The sequence below is a fragment of the Danio rerio genome, chromosome 4 (assembly GCF_052040795.2).
Source record: "Danio rerio strain M-AB ecotype USA chromosome 4, GRCz13ab, whole genome shotgun sequence".
Lineage (NCBI taxonomy): Eukaryota > Metazoa > Chordata > Actinopteri > Cypriniformes > Danionidae > Danio > Danio rerio.
In genome coordinates this window covers 2,740,001-2,767,500 of record NC_141024.2, presented here as the reverse complement: position 1 = coordinate 2,767,500, position 27,500 = coordinate 2,740,001, and the positions used below count along the sequence as shown (strand labels likewise).

The following is a 27,500-nucleotide window of genomic DNA, read 5'->3' as shown; positions in this document are numbered from 1 at the left end:
AACCTGGTCTTCAGGTTGCAATCGCCAAAACATTTGTTTTAAAGACTAAATGCAGCCATACGTTCCTTTGGCTACATAATTCGCGATCTCCAGAAACGTATACAGGGCTACGTTTTCAGAATGAGCCTGGCTAAGTTTGACTGCTCTTCAAACTCTACTTAAAGTTGAAGTCAAATTTATTCACTCTCTTATGAAATCCAGCATTGTGCTGGGTTGTGGCTGGAAGCGCATCTGCTGTGTAAAACATATGCTTTGGTAGTTGGCGGTTCATTCCACTGTGGCGACTCCAGCCTTTTTCGATTGGCTACAGAACAAACCACTGTTGTTCAATAACTAGTTAAGCCTTTAAATGTCACTTTAAGCTGAATACTAGTATCTTGTAAAATAATTAGAAACTATTATGTTTACAAATTTAAGTTGTCACTTAAGAATTTATTTAAGTTTATAATATCATTAATTATCAGTAAATCATTATAATCAAAATAGTTTATTCATATATTAGTAGACTATTAAGATTTGTTTTATGTATTTTATTATATAAAAAATAGCATTTACATTGAAAACTATTACTTTTAAAATTACTTTTAATTGACTAATAGCATTAAGATGTAATTTTTTTTAAATTATAATTTGTGTTTGATTGTATTATTGTCTTATAATATATAATAATACATTATTAAAGTTAATATATTTTGTTAAATGTACATTATTTGATTTAATTTAATAATATTATTGATTATTATTATTATTATTATTATATTCAAATTTATTTTATCACTTGCACTGATTTCATTTTAAAATAATAATGTAACGAAGTAGACGCTGACAAGGAGGTGCGGATGCAAAAGCAGGTTTATTGAGAATAGTCAAACAAGCAACGATCACAATCAGGAGCGAACAGATGTAGGTAGGCAAATCCAGAGTTGTAGTTGAATACACAGACATGGTCAAAAGGCAGGCAGCAAACAGAAATAAACAAACAAAACAAAGCGAGGGTCAAAAACGTTGTAATGTTCACAATACTGTAGAACAAGACTCAGCAAAGTCTGTGTGTAGTGTGCTGTATAAATAGTCCAACTAATCAGTCCTTGAGCAGCTTCAGTTGTGTGAGTTAGCAATCAGGCAGGATTATGAACTGGTGTGTGTGTGCAGTGCATGACTAGACCTTGTAGTCCATATAATGGCGGATTTGTAGTTCTATGCGATACTGTGTGTTTACCAGCGATCCCGTGACAATTAATCTTTATTATTATTATTTTGATAATATTATTAACTCCTAAAACAGATTCCGCCTGTCTGAAATAAAACATTTGAGAAAAATATTTGATATCAATTAATTATTTTATACTAGTGCATTCTTGCTTCATCATCAGCAGAAGAATTATCAACAACCAAATCATTCAAGTATTTTTTCCCTCTTTAATAATCTTCTCTAAAGCCTTATTTAAAGGAACTCTAAGGTGGTTAATGGTGTAAATAAGCAGTATTTCGCTCTGTGGTCTCCTCAAGGTCAGCAGATCGAGCTGTTCAGCAGGACGCAGATGTTTCTGCTGCAGATATTGAGTAGTTGATTCATTATTGAGTAGTTTAGCTCTTATCATGAATCGGCGGCCTTCGCTCAATTCATCACTCATTATCAGTGAAAAAGAGTTGCATGCATTAAATGCTCTTATTTACGCACTCGGACCGCTCTAGATGTGCCAGATGCTAGTCTTCGTTTTTCATTTTTAATACTCACATCTAAACACTTACATGGCATTTTCATTAGCGTTATCCCGGTTTTAGCGCTTTAATGGAGTCCACTGAGCAGAGATTAGCTAATGGACCCGGAGTGTATTACATTTGCTCAAATCTTCACGTTCACCTGTGTGAAAATCAGCAGGGTTCGCATAAAGGGTAATGGCTTTGATTTAATACTGAATCACTCACATTTAGCATGATGTGTCATTAGTTGAAGATGCAGAGCTCTGTCATGCTTTTATTTGTATGTTTTTACAGTAAGTATAGCTGAACTCTTCAGCTCAGATATTGTTAACAATAGGTGCGTTTCCACTGTCATGCCTAAAGAGAGTGAGCCAGAGTGTGCCAGGGCCAGTCGTGTTTCCACAGTCACTTCCAGGGCCTGATCGGGCTAAAGTGGGGTTTTCCTTGGGGCCAGTGGCTGGACTTTTGGAATACCTTGGAGCAAGGAGAGCTAGCTGGGGCTTCAGGGTGGCATTTGAGAACTAGGTTAATAACTGTACTGGGGTGGCCGCTGCGATCGGATACTTTACCAAAGTTGGCGACATGGAAGTGTTAGACTGTACCAAAAAGCTAGGGATTGGGGGTGGGGTGAAATTACAGGAGTTTTCTGGCATAAATAACAAGACGTGAGGGTGGTGGGAGATGGATCTGAAATACGGGAGACTCCCAGGAAAAACGGGAGTGTTGGCAGGTATGCGGGGCAGAGTGAAAACAAAGTCTGGTAAAGTTGGTGTGCCTCCATTACACTAGTTTTCTGATTGGACACGAGTAGACAAATAAATAAGGGAAAGAAAAAGAATAGCTACTGGTCAGCTTAATACTGGGCTATTCCATTAAACACTTTATAGGCTTGGCATCCTTATGTTTCTCTTTTAAATGTAAGGGTGTTGCATGAAGTAATAAAGTAGTTTTAATTTAATGAGTGAAATGTCTTCGCTGTGTCCTCCTTGATATTTCAATAATGTGCTGCTCAAGCTCCCGGGCTATTGGCCTGGCCTGGCCGGATAAAAGCCCAGGCTCGCACTGTCCTGACAGTGGAAATACGGCTATTTATCGCAAAATGAAGCTTATTTTTGAATTATTTTCCATATGGAAAATCTATGTTTGAAATATTGTGGTATCGTTTTTGTGTTTTAGTTGAAGTCTGAATTTAGGATTTATGCGTTTGATTCACATACAAATCTTCCATACAAATCTTCCATTGGTTTAATGTGTATGTATCAGATAATACAATAAATAATGAAAGCAGATCATAAAAATAATAATAAAAACAGCATAATAACATTTCATTTTATATTAATTTTATAACATTTTATATACAATAATATATTATTATATATATATAGTTTTTTATAAAATATTGTATTTTTTATATTTTTTTATCTGATTTATCGAAAAATTTATGTTAAGCTGGATTTTTATTATATTATAATATATTATGTATATTATTGAATAATATTATATATTATAATATCATCATATTATCAAAAAGTAAATTAGAAATGACTGTAAATGAAAGGTTTATTAAATCATTTTATTTAATTTCCTTCTGCTTAGTCAGGGGTCGCCACAGCAGAATGAACTGCCAACTTATCCAGCATATGTTTTACACAACAGATGCCCTTCCAGCTGCAACCCTGTACTGGGAAACACCCATACACTCTCACATGCATGCTTATACATTACGGCCCATTTAGTTTATTCAATTCCCCTATAGCGCATGTGTTTTGACTGTGGGGGAAACCGGAGCACCCAGAAGAAACCCACGCCAACACGGGGAGAACATGCAAACTCCACACAGAAATGCCTTCTTGCTGTGAGGTGACAGTGCTAACCACTGAGCCACCGTGCTGCCGTTTCATTAAATTGATTTAATCTGAAATCTTACCTGTATTTATTACTGACAATTTATTACTGTTTGTCAAATGTGTGTAGTTAAAAATGGATCAAAATATGCAAATTGAGATGTTTTTGAAAATCAGTTTACTTCTAAGAATGATTTATAGTGTTACAGATATGGGGTGGGCTTATTTTTATGCATTGTGATTTCATTGGCTGGTGAAAAGTATCATTAGCTAACAAATAAAGATGTTTAGGAGGCAGATCATTTGACTACATGTTGATTTGCATGTTACTTTTTTTGTTTGCCTGTTGTTAAATTCAAATATGTTTTAAAGAAACTAAATACAGTCCATTTTAATCCAAAGTTCAGTTTAAAACAACCCCTTTTAATGATGTTAAAGGCAGTCAGCAGAAGCGTATTTCATTGATAAAGTCTATCCGTTATCACCCGAAACAAAGGTTATGAATGGCTCATTTATTTCCGGAGGTTGATCTTCTTTATCCCAGCACAGATTGATCTTTTTCTCTGCTGTGAATGAGACTAATGAAGCTCGCTCTGCTCTTTACTGTATGAGGACGGAGATTGTCACAGATGTGTGACTATTAATAGCAGCATACAGAAAAGCACAGGTGTGTACCTCCATCTTGACACCTGTGTGATAACCGGATGCATCACAAAAACACAGCATTTGCCTTTATGGGCCGTTTTTGCTTTATTCTGCATTAAAATGAGGCCCTAAATTGGTTGACTCAGTCATACTGTACGTACCACATCACTCATATTAAAGAGATGATCATTTGTCTTTTTAGCTGAATCTGTGGTCCTTGTGGTACTTGACTGGTAAGAAGATTAGATAAGAAACTGAAGTATGAGGTGACATCAAAAAAGTTCTTGATTTATTTAGGAGGAAGGGATGAACTGCAAGCTTTGAATGTTTATATCAGGTTTAAATCTTAGTGAATTTGTCACTTTTTTGGAGCACACCAGATTATAGGTGTCCTTAGGACTAACATACAAATATAGCAAATGCATACAAAAAGAAATACAATAAACAACATGAATTGACACATGCTATAATGGTCTCAAATTTTCTCTAAACATTTAGCTCCGTGCCCTTCAGATAGACTGGTGAGCGGTCGAGCGACTGGAATTACACACTCCGCGGTCAGTCTGTGGTAGTCAAGGACGCTGCAGGAGTGTGGAAAGATCACACACACGTCACTGTCTGACTGCAGAGAAACACAAACACACACACATGCTGATTAAGACCTGCACATGCATTCATAACACAATACTTTCATTAGTTATGAATACAGTCTTCTAGGGTTCAAGCGGGACTACATGATTATTATTGTGAAGGAAGTAACGATCACATTTTCCTGATAAGTAATTGTGATTATTTTTTTTTATTTCAGACTCTCAGGCACATATCTAAAAACATAAGCCACATAATACAAGAAAAATACAATACAATGTAATACGATACAATATGATGTAATACAATACCATACAATACAATACGAAACGATATAGTACAATACAATACAATACAAAAATATACTATACTCTACAGTACAACACAATACGATACGATATAATACAACACAATACAATACTATACAATACAATATGATATAATATAATACATTACAATATAATACAATACGATACAATATAATATAATACAATACAATACGATATAATACAATACAATACGATTTAATACAATACAATACGATACCATATAATATGATATAATACAATACAATATAATACAATATAATACAATACAGTAAAATATAATACAATATAATACAATACTATACAATACGATATAATACAATACAGTACAATATAAAAATATACTATACTATACAATACAACACAATATGATACGATACGATATAATACAACACAATACAATATAATACAAAACGATATGATACAATACAAAATTATACAATATTATACAATACAATACAATATAATGCAATACGATATAATACAATACAATGTAATACAATACAGTACGATATAATACAATACAATATAATACTATATAATACAATAGAATATAATACAATACCATATAATACTATATAATACAATAGAATATAATACAATACAATATAATACAATACAATACGATATGATACAATACGAAATAATACAATATTATACAATAGAATACAATGCGATGCAACATGGATACAATACGTCATGATATGATACAATGCAATACATTACAATACAAAACAATGCGATACGATATGATACGATATGATACAATAAGATACGATAGAATACAATACAATACAGTACAATATAATACAATATGATATAATATAATACAATACGATACAATACAATATGATACAACACAAGACGATAAGATACAATGCAATGCAATACATTACATTACAATACAACACAACACAACACAACACAATCAAATATAAACATACTAAAACACCATTTAAAAAAAACATACAAATATTTATTTAAATGTTTTCAATATTAGTAGTAAAACTTAGTATGACTTAGTGTGGGATAGCTTAAAACCTTTATAAATGAATGACATTACATCTACATTAGACCTGATTACAAATCAAACATCTATATAATAGTAATAACTAGACTATATACATGTATAATGCTGAACATTTTAAGATTTGTGTTATTATCTAAGTATTTGAATTAATATTGTAATATTTTGGTGTTCAATAATCGTAGAGTTGTTGTGATTATCATCATTATCTTTAGTTTAGACTGTAACATTGCAACACTCAGGATAATGTTTGTCTTAATTTTTGCATTTCTAAGCGATAAACCATCAGGCTTTTTATTTAGTCAGAGCAGCGCAGGGAGGTGAGAATATAATGTCACTCATATAATTATCTGCTTAATAGTAAATCACAGCCTTTGGGGTTAGATAATCACACCGAGACTGATTGTGTTTTAATTAATGCAGCCTTAGTTCAAGCTCTTGCTCACTGTGCTGGGCGCATTTCTGTTCACAGTATTAGATTGTTGACTAGAGTTGTTTAGCGGACAGCAGTGACTCCGTCTTGCAGTAATAGTTTAAGCACTAGTTTCAGCATTTCTGACTGTCTGTCTGTCTTTTTCTCTTTATCTCTTCATTGGTCAGTAGGTCTGTCTGCCAGTTTTTCTGTCTGTCTATTCATCTGTTCATCTGTCTGTTCGTCTATCTGACTGTCTGCCCATCTGTCTGTCTTTCCGTCTGTCTATCCATCTATCCAACTGTCTTTATGTCTGTCCATCTGTTTGTCTTTTCCAATCTATCAATCCCCATGTCTGTCTGTCTGTCTGTCTGTCTGTCTGTCTGTCTGTTTCTTCCTCTATCCACCTGTATGTATGTCTCTCTCTCTGTTTGTCTGTCTTTTCATTTTGTCAGTCTGTCTGTCTGTATGTCTCTCCATCTATATATCTATCTGTCTGTCTGTCTGTCTGTCTCCTTCTAACCATTCACCTGTCTCTCAATCTATCAGTCTGTCTGTCTGCCTGTCTCTCTCGGTGTCTGTCTCTCCATTTATCTGTCCATTTGTTGGTCTGTCTTTCTGTCTGTCTCCATCTATTCGTCTGCCTGCCTGTCTCTCTATCTCTCAATCTTTCCATCTGTCTCATCGTCTATCCATCAGTCTGTCTTTCTTCCCATCCATTCGTCTCTCTGTTCGTCCATACATCAGTCTGTCTGTTCATCTGTCTGTCTCTTCATCTGTCTGTCCACCTGTCCCTGCATCTTTCTATCTGTCTTTCAGTTTCTCTGTCCCTTCGTCCTTCTGTCTGTTTCTCAATCTCTCCGTCTGTCCTTACATCTGTCTGTCTTTCCATTTGTCTCTTCGTCTTTCTATCGGTTTGTCTGTTTCCTTGTCTGTCTGTCTGTCTGTCCCTCCGTCCTTCTGTCTGTTTCTCAATCTGTCCGTCTGTCAATACATCTGTCTGTCTTTCCACTTGTCTCTTCATCTTTCTATCTGTTTGTCTGTTTCCTTGTCTGTCGGTCTGTCTGTCTGTCTGTCCCTCCGTCCTTCTGTCTGTTTCTCAATCTGTCCGTCTGTCCATACATCTGTCTGTCTTTCCATTTGTCTCTTCATCTTTCTATCGGCTTGTCTGTTTCCTTGTCTGTCTGTTTGTCTCTCCGTCCATCTATCTGTTTCTCAATCTGTCTGTCTGTTCATCTGTCTGTCTTTCCATCTGTCTGTTTCTCTGTCTGTTTGTACGCCCATCCATCCATTTTTCTGTTAGTCTTTTCCTCTGTCTATTGGTCTGTCTGTCCGTCTGTCCATCCGTCTGTCTGTCTGTTTGTCTGTTCTTCTTCCTCTCCACCTGTCTGTCCATTCATCTGTCTGTCTTTCCATCTCTTTGGATCTGTCAGTGAGTCTCTCTCTCTCTCTCTCTCTCTCTCTCTCTCTCTCTCTCTCTCTCTCTATCTCTCTCTCTCTCTCTTCTTTCAGCATGTGAGGTGAATGTGTGATGAGCAGATGAAGCTCTGTATCTGCAGTGCTGCTGTCTGTCAGCAGTCCCTCATTGGGTTTTTTTGTCCATTCTGGTATTTAGTTTTTGATTTCCGATGTATATCCAGGCCAAGCTTTCTCCCTGCGTCTCTCTGGCTCAGTTTGGCTAATGATTAGAGCAGTCTGTGAGCTTTATATGTGGATTATTACTCACGCTGCGTCATTAAACACACACACACACACACACACACACACACACAGGTCTTTCTTTCTCCTTGTGGAGTGAACGTCATGTCATTCATGTAGCTCAGCCACAAATATCTGTGTAATGACAGACAGCTAGTCAGATTCTGCGATGTCGAAATGTTTGTACGTCAATTGTGCAAATGCAACAGTGAGACATCTCAAAACTACCGACATATTTTTTTATCTATCTATGCACACTACCTGACAAAAGTCTTGTCGTGGATCCCAGTTACCAGCCCAGTCACAAAACGTGAACATTTTTGAGCATGTTTGGGATAAGATGAAAGAGGAGGCATTGAAGATGAATCCAAAGAATCTTGATAAGCTCTTAGAGTCCTGCAGTTATCTGAGTCATTGCAGAGATGTATAGATGCAGTCCTTCAAGGTCATGGGAGTCACAATATCAATCGATCGACCGACCAACCTTCCTTCATTTTCATTGTTGTTTTTTTCTGTCTATAAAAGTGTAAACTAAATATTAGTTTGGGTTTCTGCGTCTACTATTAAGCTAGTGTTTATTATTTATTATCTAGTATGTCTTAGTATCTAATTCGAACTGTAAAGGTCACACACATGCTTACGGTTGTTGTTTTTTTTATTTGATTTGTTTCGTCTTGTTTTTGAGGACAGACTTGAGGTCAGAGGCTGAACATTAGTCTCGAAGCTTGTTTATAATTGTTGCGTATGGATGCTATGCACACAGGGGTAGTACCAAAAGCAGGTCGCACACCAGAAGCGCCGCTCGGCGCCGCGACACAGCACGTACATGACAGTTTAAAGTATCACACACCAGACGCGCACATTCGAATGATATTTAACATGAAACTAATCAGATGGCGCTCTGTGTCGCGGCTGAAAAATGAACTGCGTCCTGAGCCGTCGCCGGGCGCCGCCGACAGCCGCCGACTTGCGGCGCCGGTGTGTGTATCCTGATAGAAACCTATGTTTAGAATTCTAAAATACATGGCGCTGCGCGGCACGCCGCCGAGTGGTGCTTCTGGTGTGCGACCTGCTAAAGGCAGCTTTATTATGAGAATGGCCAGACAGGCAGGGATCAAAAGCCAGCATTAACATTGTAGTAGAGAAGCCACAAGCGTAATCCAAAAACAGGCGAAAGAATCAAAACACAATAAACAGTGCAAAAAGACAGGAGACAAGTAATTATGCTTACGTAAAGACAGCAACAGCTAAACAATACTCAGCAACTTGTGTGTGTGGAACAGAGTGGTTTAAATAGTCCAAATAATCAGTGGTCATGAGTATCAGCTGTGTGTGTTGCATGACTGGGTGTTGTAGTCCATAACCTGGCGGATTTGTAGTTCATATGAATGAGAGTGTATTTACCGGCCATCTCTGGTGGTTAGATCGCTTGGGATTGTGACAATAATGAAGTGCGCATGTGTGTGTTTGTGCATTTCATGTAGTTCTTTTGTCAGCAGTTTTATACTGTAGTTTTGGTGGTTTTATGCTGTAGTTTTGGTGGTTTTATGCTGTAGTTTTGGTGGTTTTATACTGTAGTTTTGGTGGTTTTATGCTGTAGTTTTGGTGGTTTTATGCTGTACTTTTGGTGGTTTTATACTGTAGTTTTGGTGGTTTTATGCTGTAGTTTTGGTGGTTTTATGCTGTACTTTTGGTGGTTTTATACTGTAGTTTTGGTGGTTTTATACTGTAGTTTTGGTGGTTTTATGCTGTAGTTTTGGTGTTTTTATGCTGTACTTTTGGTGGTTTTATACTGTAGTTTTGGTGGTTTTATACTGTAGTTTTGGTGGTTTTATGCTGTAGTTTTGGTGGTTTTATACTGTAGTTTTGGTGGTTTTATGCTGTAGTTTTGGTGGTTTTATGCTGTAGTTTTGGTGGTTTTATGCTGTAGTTTTGGTGGTTTTATACTGTAGTTTTGGTGGTTTTATACTGTAGTTTTGGTGGTTTTATACTGTAGTTTTGGTGGTTCATAAGGACAGACATTTGTAAGAGGTCATGAGTATGACCTAGTTGTACTCTCTTAAGGTGTTTTTGAAGACATGGCTTGTGTCCTTGTAATTCAAAACACTTAAAATCTACTTAACAGGGTTTTTCACATTCAAATCTTGCCAAATGAGGGTTGGGTTTGGGGATAGGGGTCATATAATAAGCCTGTTTTACTGTATAAAAATACATTATGCCTATGGAGAGTCCTCATAAACCACCAATACCAGCATGTGTTTGTGTGTGCATGTAATCTCTTAAACCTCATACATCACATCATGTTCAGTACTTCATTTCCCAGCCTACTGACCACATGATGAACTTTCATCTGATCAGCCGCTGGCCTTTAGACCTCCATTATTCACTGATGCATTTGCCTGGTTTCATCAATACAGGTCAACTTTCAGGTTCTGTTAGTAAAACCCCATTCATTTTCTCCATAGAGGAATTGATTTATTTAACAATAATCGATAAACCCTTAAAGAAACAACTGTTGTGAGCTCAATCAATGATGCATGCTTTTTTAAACTGATTCGTTCACATTAATTCAACTCATTTGGGGGATTCATGCTGAAAAACTACATTACCCATGATGCCAGATAATTCCACTAATCAGAGAATTCAATTACAGCAAGAATATAGATGTTTAGCTCCGCCCACTTACTCTGAGCTCAACAATTAATATCATCAAGTCTCTCCATATTTCTATGCATAATTTGTTGAAGCATTTTTATTATCATTTGCATTAAAAATCTTAGTGTTGTAGTCCTTTCTTTTAGTTCTTAAATAGGAAGATTGATCAATGCAGATTTATGCACGAATATGCTAATAGCAGAGTTACGCTTTTGTTCTCAATAACTGATAAACCCTAAAAGAACTACATGTTGTGTTGTTAAACAATGGTGTAAACACTCATGTAACTGGGGGGATTCATGAAGAAAAACTACATTACCCATGATACCAGATAATTCCACCAATCAGAGAATTCCAACGAGACGAGATATTTAGCTCCACTTACTTCTTTGGAGCACACCAAATACAAAATCAAGTCGTATTCCTCTGCATATTTTGCAATAAACTTGATTGAATATCATTAACAAAAAAATCATAGCATTGTAGTCTTTTCTTTTTGTACTTAAACAAGATTGATTAATGCAGATTTATGCATGAATATGCTAATAGCAGAGTTACACTGATGTTCTCAATAACTGATAAACCCTTAAAGAAATACATGTTGTGTTGTTAAACAATGGTGTAAACAGTCAGTTAATTGAAGGGTTCATGAAGAAAAACTACATTACCCAGGATGCAAGATAAATCAGAGAATTCCAACAAGCAAAGCAAGAGAAGATATGTTTAGCTCCACCCACTTACTCTGAGCACAACAATTATTATAATCAAGTCTCCCCATATTTCTATGCATAATTTGTTGATGCATTTTTATTATCATTGGCAAAAATGTTTAGTATTGTAGTAATTTCTTTTAGTTCTTAAATAGGAAGATTGATCAATGCAGATTTATGCACGAATATGCTAATAGCCGAGTTACGCTGATGTCCTCATCATGTTAAGGACGTGTGGATTTTTCCTCACCATCATTAACATATTGAAGGGCTCATGAAGTGGTGTGTTTTTCTCAGACGAACACAATGCTTTGTTCGGCTCATTGAGGAAATAAGAGAGACAATGGACATGATCGATGGGTCGTCATTTACATGTACAATGCGCTTTAGAAAACATCAGGTGTTCGTCTTTGCTCTCTGTTCATCTAGATGCAGATGCTGGGGAAGATTATAAAGTTAGTAAAAGGGGGTATTCAATACAGAGAGAGATGCTTTGTTTTCTTTAGTAGATAATTAAAGAGTTTTAGCTGAAACTGTTGTCTTTGGTGGTTCATAAAGTACAAATCAATGGCACAAAATCAATAATTTTACAATATTTACAATATTTTTAGCTTTAATTCACAGCCTCAGGCACACAAAGCTGAGTACGTTGTTGTACAGTTTAGATGGAAAACATGTTGTTTTATGGGGTCTTCAATCATAACATGTCAGCTTTTTTTTCCTCCGCTCCAGTCCAACAAAGCCCAAACAATGAGCGCGCGGAGGAGAGATGTGATTTATAGTGACACTTGTGCTGTGGATGTCTGAGAAACGAACTAGCCTTGACAGATTGATGGACCGTCCTTGTCTGATGAAACACTTATAGTTTGTTTGCTAATGATGAAGTGTTAAACTATCCTGAGGCTTCAGATGTGGGACACGTTCGCTGTCCTTCACCATTACGTGCCATGGTTGTTATTGTTTACTTCAACTTACAACATAAGATTTGTTGCTTAGAAAAATAAGTGTTAACTCAAATGGCATGTAAAATACAGATTTGGGGTAAAAAGGTCATATTTCTGATTTTTATTTATTTTTAATTAAAGTTAAAATCAAGTTTTATACTATATATATATATATATATATATATATATATATATATATAAAACAAAAAACTCTAGAAATCTAACTTTTTACAAATTATTCAATGATTAATTCATTTAAAACGGCACCTATGATGAAAATCATCTTGTTTAGACAGAACTGTGTGTAGGTATAGTGTGTCCACAGTCATATTGGGGTGAAATAAAGACAATAAGTCTTTTTTTTTAACTTTCCTGACGTTAAATTAGGATCCAAAGGAGCTAAAGGCCCACTTTTTGTGGTGTGTTTGAGTGCTATAGTGTATGTGTGTGTGTGTGTGTGTGTGTGTGTGTGTGTGTGTGTGTGTGTGTGTGTGTGTGTGTGTGTGTGTGTGTGTGTGTGTGTGTAAACTCGAATTCTCTTAATCAAAGCAGTGACCTTTAAGTGCAGGTCTGGGATCAGATATAACACGCAACGCAGAACCAAACAGAGTAAACATGAAGCAGATCAAACTAAATCCCAATGTTGTTTTTTCAGGTTTTGACCGTGGCAAAGAGGAAATCCTGCCTCTGAAAGAAGACTCCACACACTCCATATCCAAGAGCAAGGTAAACACACACTCTCTCTCCTTCACTCTCAACCCATGATCCTCTGGGGTCAGGAATCGTCTGGTCCTCCAGCAGTGTTTATTAATTATACATAGTCGAGCGCAGCTCAGAGAGCAACAGGAGGCCGAGCTGCAGGAGTTACTCAAGAGAAGATGCCACAAACATCCTGCACTCCTAATACAACCCAATGGGTCATAACCACCAGAGCTTGTGTCTGTGCAGGTTGCCTAATGCATGTTTTCTGCTTTTGCAGTCAGAAACCAAGCTCTATAATGGCTCAGATAAAGACGTGTCTGTGTCTGGAAACAAACTTACCAAGAAGGAGTCACTGAAGGTACAACAGCACTCATTCAGAGCATGCATTAATAAATACTGTGCACGTAATAGTAATTGTTTACTAGTGTTTGTGCATGCGTGTTTGTTTAGGTGCAGAAGAAGAACTACAGGGAGGAGAAGAAACGGGCCACTAAAGAGCTGCTCAGCACCATCACTGACCCCTCCGTCATTGTTATGGCCGACTGGCTCAAGGTTTGTGCTGTTTACTGAAGGACCATTTATTCTGGAGCTTTTAGGCATGCTTATTGGATGCAGAAAACACAGGTCTGCGGTTTGCCTTGAGTGATTGAGCATTGAGCATTTTAATAATGCATGTTTTATAATGCACGTTTCACATAAATGCTCTCAAAATGCTCTCATTCTTCGTTGCTTCTGCCAAGTAATGCGTCCATATATATATATATACTCTAAGATGTCAAAAAGGAAACCAGAAATGTCAGCGCATTAGAAGATATCTGATAAGATAATGCCTCATTTGAATATTTAAATACAACATTTAAAAAGCTTGTAATGCACATGCAATGTGATTCTTATTTATTTATTATTATTTTTTTTTTAATTAGAATATGCAAAAATCATACAAATACAAGAAAACATCAACAAGTAACAAATACAAAGCAACAAAACAAAAACAAAACAAAAACAACAACAGTATAGTCAGGTACTGGTATGTGCGTGAGTGTGCGTGTGTGAGTGTGTGTGTGTGTGTATGCATGTAAAGGTAAGTTGGTGGACAGGTCAGAGTACATACATAAGGAACAATAACAGTCAATAAATGAAGCAAGTGTCACAGATATAAATAAAACATATAGAAAGAAATCAGTCAGAGGTAGGGAGTAACAACAATGCTTATTAATGTATGATAGTAAAAATGAAAGTAAAAAGAAAGAAAGGACAAGAGTAATGATAACTGACAATAATAATAATAAATATAGCTGCAAGCAGCAATTAAGGGGCCAAGCACTTTTGGCACTGGTTGCTCAAGTATTGTGCACTTTTGGCTGCTCCTGAAGTTTTTGAGTTCTTTCAGGGCATGGGGTTAAAGATGCATACCATGTTTTGTAATGAAATGTGAATATGTTGGTAAAATATAGCATTTTTGGGCAAAAATCCAAATGGGCAACGGCCAAAATGGCTGACCTGTGAAAATCAGACATCATTCAACTCGACATGCTCTGCCGAATGTAATAAGACCAGTTTTACGAGTTTCGGACGAAAGGTTGAGACGTTATAAGCAAAAATGCAAGTTTTTTTGTGTCTCCGTACCACTAGGGGGCATTGCGTTGAAACTCCGCATATAACCTCAGACCCTAGTTGTCATAACACACACCAAGTTTGGTGTGAATCGGTGAATGCGTTACGGAGATATCATCTCAAGTCCATTTTCGCAAGTCTTGCGTTAAATTTGATCACAAGTTAAACGAAAACGGTTGGTCAAATCAACTTAAATTCCATAAGTTTTGGTTGGCATGGTCTGTAGATCATGTGATTCAATTTTGGTGAAAATCGGAGCAACGGCCTAGGACGAGTTCGAACAAATAGGTTTTTCGAAAAATTTAAAATAACACAAAAAAATTCATGATGGAAAATGACGTCATAGGATACGTTTGAATCGGACTGAGCCAAGGAATCAGAGGAAAAAAAATTTGATGGAATTTTGATTGTAGCCCATTCGGTTCAAAAGTTATGATGATAAACATACATGAACGTTTGGACCAATGACTGTAAAAAATATGGACGACGCGACAGCCCTTTTTCCCATTGAACGCCTTGAGGGCAAAACGCCTGCTTGACGGGCACAAACTGTCGCAAAAGACTGCTGAAATTGGAGCCAGACATGCGCAGAAGGACTGTCTGATGGAGCCAGAGGAGGAGCCGCGAAAATGAGCAGAGTCGAGCTTCCAATCAAACGCTTTATGTAAAATCAACTACGCCCCCCGAACTTCTCAGCATGCGTTTGCTGTCATATCAACACAAATGGATGTAATAACGTTAACAAATATGAGGGTTTTATATATTCAATCGCGCCAGCTCCGGACTGCAGCGCATAACTTACTCGCGGCGTCGCGGGCTGATTCCGGCTCGCATGCGGCAGCGCCTGCTCGCTTGGCCGCCGCATCTGGCTCGATTGACTCGGGCAGGAATTGGGCAGTGAGTCCAGGCATCCGGAGTAGGTCCAGCAGAGGTAACATTAGTCAGTCTGAGCTCTAAGAGATAAGTCTCCGGCAGGCGAGAATCTAGCCGGAACTGTGTTTTGCTATCTGGGTGGCTAGGCGTGTATCAGCAAACTAATAAAGCCCGAAAAAAGCCCTGAACTTAGCGAATAAACAGTGTTCCACCAGGATCATGTATGTCAGAAACTATAGTTTACTGCTGAACTCATTTTGTCATGGTAAAATAACACAGAAATCGAATAATAACATTTCAGTCTACTTCAGTCTCCTGCCGAAGCTCAAACGCCGCGCTTTGAGAAACTGTCAATCACAGCTGTCAATCACGATGACACGCCCAGCATTAAATTACTGCTAAAAACAAACTGTTTACAAAAATGAAGATCTGCACCTATTTCAGCACAATAACCAGTGCCTTAATCGACCAGAACTATCTTTCGGGACATTTTATTGCAAGTGTAATATTTTTTTTTATTTGGGCTCAAGTCTCCTTCATTAACACGGAGGAGGCGGGCTTTATGACTTGTACTGCAGCCAGCCCCCAGGGGGCGATCTAACGGCCGAAACCTTCACTCAAACGTAGGCTTGCGGCACACTTGGTTTGGACAAGTGGTGGCGCTAGAAAGTTTGATTTTGAGACTTCATATTTGGTCTGATTAATGTTAATACTGTCCTCTATCATTGTGCCAAATTATACAACTTTCCAGCATACACCTATATGGGCTGCCATTCAAATCTGGCGGAAGAAACGGAAGAAGAAGGAAGAATAATAATAATAATAGGAACGCTAACGGATCCAATAAGTGCCTACGCACCTACGGTGCTTGGCCCCTAATAAATCACAAGTGCTACACCAACTACTACTACAGAAAGTTACTTATATTACAACTACTACTGCTTCTACTACAGCCACAACCATGACTATTACCACTACAATATCTACTAATACTGATACTACTACAACGACTACCACTACTGATACTACTATAGCGTTTGCTACAACTAATACAACAACGTCTACTGCTACTATTACTACCACAATCAAATGCAATGCGATTCTTAATACAATCAGTCGACTGTGGAAGTGTGCTAAAAACTATTAGCTGATACTTTTACTGTGTCTTTTCTTCAGTAAAACCAAAAGGATTAAAAAGTGAACAGCGCTCTTCATTTTGCTGTGTGCAGGATTAAAGAGCTGATGTTAATTCTCACAGTGATGCATTAATGAAGTGATGAAGTACTGCAGGTCTTTACTGTAAGAAAGTGTTGTGGTTTATTTTCCAGATCCGTGGCACGCTGAAGAGCTGGACAAAGCTGTGGTGCGTGCTGAAGCCTGGCGTCCTGCTCATCTACAAGACCAATAAGAACGGACAGTGGGTTGGGACGGTCCTGCTGAACGCCTGTGAGCTCATCGAGAGGCCGTCCAAGAAGGATGGCTTCTGCTTTAAGCTTTTTCATCCACTGGAACAGTCCATCTGGGCCGTCAAGGTATAAGGAGAGCTTTTACCAGTTTCGTGAATTTGTTTTGTCTTAATGGATTTTTTCTGATTCTGATCTAAATTATGCTCATTATATATATATATATATACATATATATATATATATATATATATATATATATATATATATATATATATATATATACATTTAATATTAATATTTATTCCATCACCCTTCAATAATGTTATATAATATAATACAAAAATATTAAAAATAATAAGTAAATACATACTATTAAATAAATAATTAATAATTAAACCAATATTTAAATCATATAAAGGTGATATAATAATAATAATAATAATAATTATTATTATTATTATATATTATTATTATTATTATAATTAACCACAGTAGGTAATTTTTGTACCAAAAACTTGAATTATATAAATAATAGGCCTTCAATTATATAAATAATAGAGTTCTTTTATGGATAAAGTTGACTTTAAAAAAATGTAAATCTTTTGTGACATTATAAATATATTTTATTGTGGGTTTTGATAAAATACATTTTAAAAAATTACAGAATTTATAAAAAAGTTTTAAATATTCAGTATTCTATAAAGCAATAGAATATATTGGAATAATTCTCTGTTTATTGTGTCTCTTCTAAAGGGTCCTAAAGGTGAAGCTGTGGGCTCGATCACACAGCCGTTACCCAGCAGCCACCTGATCTTCAGAGCAGCTTCAGAATCAGACGGTGAGACAGACACACACACACACACACACACACACACACAAACACACACATACATACACACATACACACACACACTCATACATGCTCTCTCTCTCACATTTACAACAAAGGTACAAAAGCTGTCACTGGAGCCGTAACTTTTTCAAAAGGCACACTTTTATATCTATCAGGTCCACATTTGCACCTTTTAAAGGTGTTTATTTACACCTAAAAAGTACAAATGTGTACCTCAATTTCTGAAAGGTACAAAAGTATACTCTACAGGTACAAACGTGTTTCTTCTGGCCTGTTTCCACTGAGTGCTACAGTATGGTACAGGTCGGTACGGGTCACGTTTATCAGGCTTGTGTTTCCACTGCTAAAAGGTTACCATTGGGCGTGGTGTACGACAGAAAGTTTCATTCGACGTCATTCTCAATCGAAGAAATGTCTACAATAAAGCTGTAAGGGTCGTTCACATATCATATGAGAAGCATGTCTCACAAAACAGATGCTTTATACACAAACACTTGTGTATAAATGCTCATTATTAACCTTTCTATGAACAGGATTTGATTATAACATTATACGTTGCAGTCATCAGCTCAAGAAGCTTGTTATCTTAAATATAGAAGTGCAGTGAGCTATCGGCTTTAGACGGCTTCGTAAACAACAACAGGACAACAGGTTTATGTTCTCGGCTTTGTGATAAGGTTTGCTTAAGCTCGGGTCAATTATGGCTTGTTATTATATGTATATATTATTATGGTATAATGTCTCGGCTGTGTATTTATAATGGCAGTTCCTTTGTTTTCATTCTCCTGCTTGTGCACGCTCTGGTGACATTTCTCTGTAAACCAATAGCGTTCAGCTGTGTGTCCCGCTCCGCCTTTTGGTACGCTTTTGTTGTGCTAGGTACCCTTTGGAAAGGGTACCCAAATAGTGGTACAGTACGGTTCACTTTTAGGTACCTTTTGACCGTGTAAACGGCCATAAAAGCACACCGAACCATACCGAACCTTACCACTCTGTGGAAACAGGCATCAAAGCTACCTATGTTTCTCTGTAAGGTACAAAAGTATACCTTTTCAATTAAATTTAATTAAATTCACCTTTATTTCACTTTTACAATGTAGCATGTGTCAAAGCAGCTTCCCATAGAAGATCATAGTAAATTGAATCAGTGTAGTTCAGTTTTTAGTGTTTAAGTTCAGTTCAGTTCAGCTCAGTTCAGTGTGGGTTAATAATCACTACTGAGAGTCCAAACACTGCAGAGCAAATCCATCGATGTGCAGCTCTACAGGTCCCGAACCATGCAAACCAGTGGCGTCAGCGGCGAGGAAAAAACTTGACAAAAGTGAAGAATTAAAAAACCTCGAGAGAAACCAGGCCCAGTTGGGCACCGCCACTGGCAAAACGTCTTGTGCAGAGCTGCAGTCTAGGCACTGGAGGCTGGGAGCTGGAAGCTCAGGATACGGCCTGGTCCAGGATTATGGAAACCTTGGGATCATCTCGTCGCTGGTCTTGGATCGAATCAGTGGCACTGCATAGTCTGAGGGCCTCGGGATGTGTATCCCCAGGTGCAAATAGAGAATAAAGAGAATAATTAGCGTAGCTGCTGTTCAGTGTGTATATAAATGAGATGCAGACCCCCTGTGTGGAGCACATTCATGTATCATACCGCTATCTGATACACTGAGTGTGTGCTTTACTAAAAAGATAGGTCTTTAATCTAGTTTTGAACTGCGAGAGTGTGTCTGAGCCTCGGACATTATAAAGAAGGCTATTCCAGAGTTTAGGAGCCATAAGTGAGAAGGCTCGACCTCCTTTAGTAGACTTTGCTATTCTAGGTAGTACAAGAAGCCCTGAGTTTTGAGATCTTAAAGAGCGTGACAGCTTTTGTACCTTTACTCTCTCTCTCACACACACACACACTGAAACCCAAACAAACTACAGCATCATAAAGGTGTGTGTGGTGTGCAGGTCGGTGTTGGATGGACGCACTTGAGCTGGCTCTGAAATGCTCCAGTTTGCTGAAGAGGACGATGATCAGAGAAGGGAAAGAGGATCCGCCGCAGACAGCAGAGCATTCACACATCAACTTCTACAGTCTGCTGCGCGCGCACAACATGCAGGGCTTTCAGTGAGTCACACACACACACAGCTTTCATGTTACGCTTCTTAAGATCAATATTTTATTGAGAATAATTCATATTTTTAATGCTGAAAGTTTACCAGGCGCTGCATTTGTACCACCCTCTTTTTTTAGACAGGAGTGCTGATAGTTTGGACTTCAACTGTACTCTGAAGTAGGATATTCTTTAACGCAGATGTTGTGTTTGTGTGATCCGTCAAGGTTCAATGACAGCGACCAGTTTAAGGATCCTGACCTTTACTCGGACAAGTCGGACCGGGAGAACGAGCCGGAGCAGGAGGAGTGGGAGAACGAGGTGATGGAGAAAAGCGAAGAGAGCGACAGCGACACGTCAGAGCGACAGGAAGACTCGTACATCGACCTGGATCCCAACGAGACGCTGCGAGAAACCATGTACATCGAACAGAGCCACGAGGAGCTCGGAGAGGTGCGGGAGCATTATAGAGCCTCTTCACAAGATTGTTGAGACGTGTTTAACGCTTATTAGCATCTTAAATATGTCTTTAATATACTTTTCTTTTAAAGTATGAACATTTCTGTGTATTTCTATATGTTTAATATCATATTTGCATCAAATCGACAAGTATGCAAATGAGCTAATTATCATAATGAATAATTGAAGTGCTTGAGCTCATTTGGCTGCAGTGAGGTGTTATTGACGCACAGATGCTAACTCCATACTCAGATTATTTTAGCGTCAGGCAGCTGGGCCGATGAAGTGGATATGACACAATCTGGTCCTTCAAGCTGTGTGTGCGTGTGTGTGTGTGTGCGTGTGCATGTTTCTGTGTGTATGCATATTTTTGTGTTACTGTGTGCATGTGTTTGTGGATGTGTCTGTGTATGTATATGTGTTTACATATGTGTGTGTATATGTGCACATGTATGTGTGTGTCTATAGGTACATGTTTGCTTGTGTTTGTGTGTGTGTGTGCATGTGCGTCGGTCTGCATGTCTTTGTCTGTGCATATTTGTGTGTGTGTGTGTGTGTGTGCGCGCTCATTTATCTGTGTGTGTGTGTGTGTGTGTGTTTGTCTAGGTGCATCTGTGTGTGTTCGTGTGTATGTGTGCACACATGCATGTGCATCTGTGTGCATGCATTTTTTTATTTATATGTGTGTGTGTGTGTGTGTTTTTCAGGCCGGTGAAGCATCTCAAACAGAGACGGTTTCAGAAGAGAATAAATCTCTGATCTGGACTCTGCTGAAGCAGGTTCGACCCGGGATGGACCTGTCGAAAGTGGTGCTGCCAACTTTCATCCTGGAGCCTCGATCATTCCTGGACAAACTCTCCGATTATTACTATCATGCCGACTTCCTGTCTGAGTAAGAAAACGTGCATTCAGATTTAACATTCGCAGTTTGCACAGTTTAGTTTTAACCCTGCTTCAACACACAATTACCTGTAGGTTTTAGACAAGCCTAAAGCACTTACTTAGTTTGATCAGGTGTGTTTAATTAGGGTTTGAACTAAACTGTGCAGAGCTGCAGCCCTCCAAGAACTAAGTTTGATGCCTGTAAATAAAATAAAATAAAAATAATAAATAAAATTTAATTAAAATAAATTAAAAAATTTTACAAGAGTGTAACAGACAAAATTTGGTCAAAATATTTTTTTTTACTTAATAGTTTTAATAGCAAATTTATTTTGTCATATATTTTGTCAATATTTGACTAGATATACAGTATTTTAAAGTAATTTAAAGTGTAATTTAAAGGGTTAATTAGGTTAACTAGACAGGTTAGTATAATTAGGTGGTTTATTCTGTAACCAATAAAATTACAAAACAAATGTCACATTTGCTACCCGGGAGGTATGTATTTGTGCAGTTTTTATTTTCGCGAATCAGCGAGAGGCCGATGTGCGTATGTTTTCGCGTCCCGAACGCTGCTCACGCTGTTCTCGCTTGAAAAGCTGCCGGAGGCTGCTGTCGAGCGACCGTCTGTCCGACTGACTGACCCTCCTCCTCCTTCTCTAAAACCAAGCGACGATTTTCAAAAGCCGTCCAGAAAAGAAAAACAAAAGCCCTCGTCCGATCTTGACCAAGTTTTCGGATCTCACCGAATTCTCGCCCCGTCACAAACTCGTTCGCTTTTATTTTTTGGGTTCTGTTTTTCATCTTACCTGATTTCTGGAACCGCTCTTCCCCGGACTCAAACCTAGTTATCTCCGCGGCCGGCTCCTTCTCCCCAAGCCTCCGCTCCACTGATGTAACACTACGAGCTAAGCAAACTGGTTGCGGCGGGAAAGCCCTCCACATGGATGTGAGTCATCAGTGAAACGAAGAAGAGGAGCAGCGTCACACAGCCCCGTATCATTCGCTCGAAAATAATGAAATGCGCCATACGTACCTCCGGCCACGTAAATCGCGGTCTCCAGAAATGTCCGCGGGGCTACGTTTTCAGAATGAGCCTGGGTTGTTGTTAATAGTAGTTATTGCACTGTGAGTTAATAAGTTAACAATGAGGGCCTTTATTTTCACTAATGTTAATTAACATGAACAAATAGTGTAATAAATATTTTGTTCATTGTTTGTTTATGTTACAGGGTATCTGCGGGGTCTTAAATAGTCTTAAAATGTCTTAAAATGTCTTAAGTTTCAAAAACCAAATTTTAGGCCTTAAAGTCTTGAATCCACTTGAATATTGTGTTGTAGGCCTTAAATCATTTTAAACAGGTCTTAATTTTTTCTGTGTCCATGTCAAGCTACCCGATTGGGCCAACACCCATCCAATCACTAACAATGTATTTCAATAAAACTTTTAAGAAACATTTATTCATTAACTCTGTTTACTTAATAATATGGTTTAATTATCTTCCTTACAGTAACATTTGTTTTTATTACAGATGTTAAGTTTTTTAAGGTTTTAACTTGGCCATTAAAAAATCTTTAGGGGTTAGCCTTGTGTAAGTGTGAAATTTCATTCGTTATGGTCTTAAAATTGTCTTAAAAAGTCGTAAATCTGACTCGATGAAACCTGTAGAAACCCTGTGTTAGTAAATGCATTACCTAATGCAACCTTCTTGTAAAAAGTTAATAATAATAATCAATTATAACTAATATAATGCTAAGTTAAGGAATCAGATTTGATCAATTTATTGTCTATCATCAAATTTTCTGTCTCATAACTGTGTGTATTTATGTGAGCAGAGCGGCGGTGGAGGAAAACGCCTATAACCGAATGAAGAAAGTGGTCAAATGGTACATTTCTGGATTTTACAAGAAGCCAAAGGTAAAAATACATGCACCATAAACCCCTCAGGCATCTCAAATCAGTCATTCTGTCATAACATCATCATCCTTTTCTTCACTGGCAGGGTTTGAAGAAGCCGTACAACCCCATTATTGGAGAAATGTATCGCTGTTTATGGATCCACAGCAGGACCAACAGCAAAACCTTCTACATCGCAGAGCAGGTACAGCAAACTGTCTGTGTTTTAGAGCTTGTTTCACGCTTTAACCTGAGCTCAAAGGTAATATAGTATGTCCTGTCAACCATCTCAAGAACAAAATACACTAGTTAGTTGTTATTTTAATTAAATATTTAATTAGAATTAGTTATTAGGGTGGCATGGTGGCTCAGTGGTTAGCACTGTCACTTTACAGTAAGAAGGTCACTGGTTCGAACCCCGGCTGGGTCAGTTGGCATTTCTGTGTGGAGTTTGCATGTTCTTCCTGTGTTGGCGTGGATTTCCTCTGAGTGCTCCGGTTTCCCCCACAGTCCAAACACATGCGCTATAGGTGAAATGGTTAAGCTAAATGGGCTGTAATGTATAAGTGTGTGTGGATGTTTCCCAGTACTGGGTTGTGGCTGGAAGGGCGTCCGCCGCATAAAACATATGCTGTAATAGTTGTACGCTTTATATATTAAGTGTAAATGATATGCTAGATCTTGAAGTTCCTAAAGATTCCCACCCCTAACACACGCTCTCTTCTCCAGGTATCCCATCATCCTCCAGTTTCAGCATTTTACGTCAGTAACAGGAAGGATGGCTTTTGTCTCAGCGGCAGCATCTTGGCCAAGTCAAAGTTTTATGGTAAGACAGAAAATGTACTGTATTAAATGAGGATGAATGAATATGGGAATTTAGGCTGATACCGATAACCTTTCATATTTGGAGGCCAATAACCAATATATAAAACGATAAATAAATATATATAAATATATATACACACACAAATAGTATAAAGTGTGGAAAAAAATCTATAATTTATCAGACTGATGATATTACAATTAGCATTTATCGGCCGATATCAACTTGACCACCGATATATTGTGCATCACTAGTATTAAGAAGGGACACTGCAGGTTATGTTCAGTACACTTCAAGGTTGATTATTTGGTGGCTTTTTAGCTATTTGAGTGTTTTACCATACTCTGTAAATCCAAACTGGATTACTGCAACTCTCTACTAGCTGGGCTTCCAGCTAACTCTATCAAGCCTCTTCAACTGCTCCAGAATGCAGCAGCACGAGTTGTCTTCAATGAACCTAAACGAGCACATGTCACTCCGCTGCTCATCCGTTTGCACTGGCTGCCAGTTGCTGCTCGCATCAAATTCAAAGCTCTGATGTTTGCCTACAAAGTGACTTCTGGCTTTGCTCCTTCTTATCTGCTCTCACTTCTGCAGATCTATGTGCCCTCCAGAAACTTGCGTTCTGTGAATGAACGTCGCCTCGTGGTTCCATCCCAAAGAGGGAAGAAATCACTTTCGCTCACGCTCACGCTCAATCTGCCCAGTTGGTGGAATGAACTCCCTAACTGCATCAGAACGGCAGAGTCACTTGCTACTTTCAAGAAACGACTAAAAACTCAACTATTTAGTCTCCACTTCACTTCCTAATCTGCAATTGCCTCTCTGAATATCACACTTACTGTACCCAAAAAAAAAAAAATCCTAATATTACTAATACTTCCCTTCTTAGACTTTACAGACCTGAAACTTGCCTACAGCACTTATTCATTGTTGCTCTTAGTTGTGTAAATTGCTTCCTTGTCCTCATTTGTAAGTCGCTTTGGATAAAATCGTCTGCTAAATGACTAAATGTAAATGTAAATGTACTTTACCAAATTCAGTCTAGATTTCAGTCACTATAATTATTTTTCTTTCTTCTTTCACTGAGCCATTATTTCGGCTTTTTTTTACACATACCAAGCATTGTTTTATTTATGTCTTTATTTTGAAAGTATTTAAAGCAGGAGTTGTTCATGCATAATTTGCATTATAACATACTGCATTTTATTTATGAAATATTGTTTAGTGTTTTGTTTTTCGCTGTTTGCAATGTTTTCTGAGTAATAAAACTCTTTTGTAAAAATACAAATGTAAATCCTAAATTCATCCAATGTTAAAGTTGTTCTGCTAGAAATGTGTGTACGTCAGTGCATATTTAATTGAATCATGACACATTTGATATATGTAAATATAACATTTTGGAAAACGTAATAATATACTAAATTATTGCAATTCTTCATGCAATTAATCAACTGGGGGAAGTATAATGGTAAACATTAGTTCATATTTCTATCCTATTTCGATCCTGTCCTATTTACCTGCAGTGTCAGGTGAAGAACCATAGGCCTGTCCTGATATCTATTGTTTGTTGTAGGATTTATTGCACCAAAATATACTGTGATGAATGATATTGGTGTCATGTTAAGAGCATTTTATGCCACTCATTCTATAATTTACATTTAGTCATTTAGCAGACACTTTTATCCAAAGCGACTTACAAATGAGGACAAGGAAGCAATTTACACAACTACAAGAGCAACAATGAATAAGTGCTGTAGGCAAGTTTCAGGTGTGTAAAGTGTAAGAAGCAAAACATTAGTAATTTCTTTATTTTTATTTTTTTGTAGTACAGTTTGCGGTGGAGCCAGAGAGACTAAATAGTTGAGTTTTTAGTCGTTTCTTAGACAGCGAGTGACTCTGCCGTTCTGACGCAGTTAGGGAGTTCATTCCACCAACTGGGCAGATTGAACGCGAGAGTTCGGGAAAGAGATTTCTTCCCTCTTTGGGATGGAACCACGAGGCGACGTTCATTCACAGAACACAAGTTTCTGGAGGGCACATACATCTGCAGAAGTGAGAGCAGATAAGAAGGAGCAAGGCCAGAAGTCACTTTCTGACAGAAAGTCACTTTCTGACAGAAGTCAGCAACTGGCAGCCAGTGCAAACGGATGAGCAGCGGAGTGACATGTGCTCTTTTAGGTTCATTAAAGACCACTCGTGCTGCTGCGTTCTGGAGCAGCTGAAGAGGCTTGATAGAGTTAGCTGGAAGCCCGGCTAGTAGAGAGTTGCAGTAGTCCAGTCTGGAGAGAACAAGAGCTTGAACAAGGAGTTGAGCTGCATGTTCAGATATGAAGGGTCGGACCTTTCTGTTGTTACAGAATGCGAATTTGCAAGATCGAGCAGTTCTAGAAATGTGGTCAGAGAAGTTTAGCTAATCATCAATCGTTACTCCAAGGCTTTTCATCGTTTTGGATGCAGTAATGGTTGCCTCATCCATCTAGATTGAAAAGTTATGATGAAGATGCCAAAATGACAATATAATAGCATTGCAATGCAAGTACACTCTTACAAACAACCCATTATATTTCATTCTGAAGTATATTTTTTATTTTATTATAGTCATTTTAATAATCAGGCATTGGAATCGGAATGTCAAAACGCATATCCTAAAATAAATAATATAAATGTAAAAACTAAAAAAGTGCAAGGTGAAAAGTAACAGAGGCTGCGATATCTGCTGCCAGATTTTCATGAAAATATACTAATAACCATATTAAAACCGTGTTTTAATAACCATATTGACACTGACATCTCCAATAGAGATAGAGCTCAAATGTTGCTAGAATTGATTTTTATGTATGGGCGATGTATATTGCATCAAAAAGGATTGAGTTAATGTCAATGTGTTGTGCAATAAGTCCATATATTAATTATTGTGACAGGCCTAAAGAACCAAATACGTCAATGACTTTGATTACAATGAAAAAATAAATGCATGAAGTCCAGTTACACTCCTGAGGTTTTCCAATGAGTATTTCAGTGTGCTAGTTATGTGTGCTTTGTTATTTTCGTTTAACACACATGGCTGCTGGTGCATTTAATGTTGTGTTTGTCAGGAAACTCTCTGTCGGCCATCTTGGATGGTGAAGCGAGACTGACGTTTCTAAACCGAGGGGAAGACTATGTGATGAACATGCCGTACGCTCACTGCAAAGGTCTGTCCATGAACACACACACACACACACACACACACACACACACACACACACACAAACATACACATACACACACACACACAGATACTCTCCACTAACCCTGTGCTGTTGTCTTCTGTAGGGACTCATCTAGGTATGTTAACATGTA

The 27,500-nt window shown here is 37.8% G+C and overlaps 1 protein-coding gene across 9 annotated transcripts in view; it reads left to right on the top strand.

The window, feature by feature from the left end:
• Positions 1-27,500, top strand: part of osbpl8 (oxysterol binding protein-like 8) — a 95,437-nt gene that overhangs the window by 55,599 nt on the left and 12,338 nt on the right. For 8 of the 9 annotated variants that reach the window (XM_087247798.2, XM_087247795.2, XM_087247792.2 and 5 more), the window contains 12 exons: positions 13,209-13,279; positions 13,533-13,613; positions 13,706-13,807; positions 17,071-17,274; positions 17,902-17,986; positions 19,949-20,108; positions 20,322-20,547; positions 21,261-21,445; positions 23,272-23,353; positions 23,439-23,537; positions 24,062-24,158; positions 27,254-27,352. In XM_087247798.2, the coding sequence (XP_087103924.1) occupies positions 13,209-13,279; positions 13,533-13,613; positions 13,706-13,807; positions 17,071-17,274; positions 17,902-17,986; positions 19,949-20,108; positions 20,322-20,547; positions 21,261-21,445; positions 23,272-23,353; positions 23,439-23,537; positions 24,062-24,158; positions 27,254-27,352 (1,491 nt within the window). Of the gene's footprint in view, positions 1-13,208; positions 13,280-13,532; positions 13,614-13,705; positions 13,808-17,070; positions 17,275-17,901; positions 17,987-19,948; positions 20,109-20,321; positions 20,548-21,260; positions 21,446-23,271; positions 23,354-23,438; positions 23,538-24,061; positions 24,243-26,406; positions 26,806-27,253; positions 27,353-27,500 lie in introns of those variants that run through there. The other variant, XR_015482386.2, reaches the window with a different exon arrangement.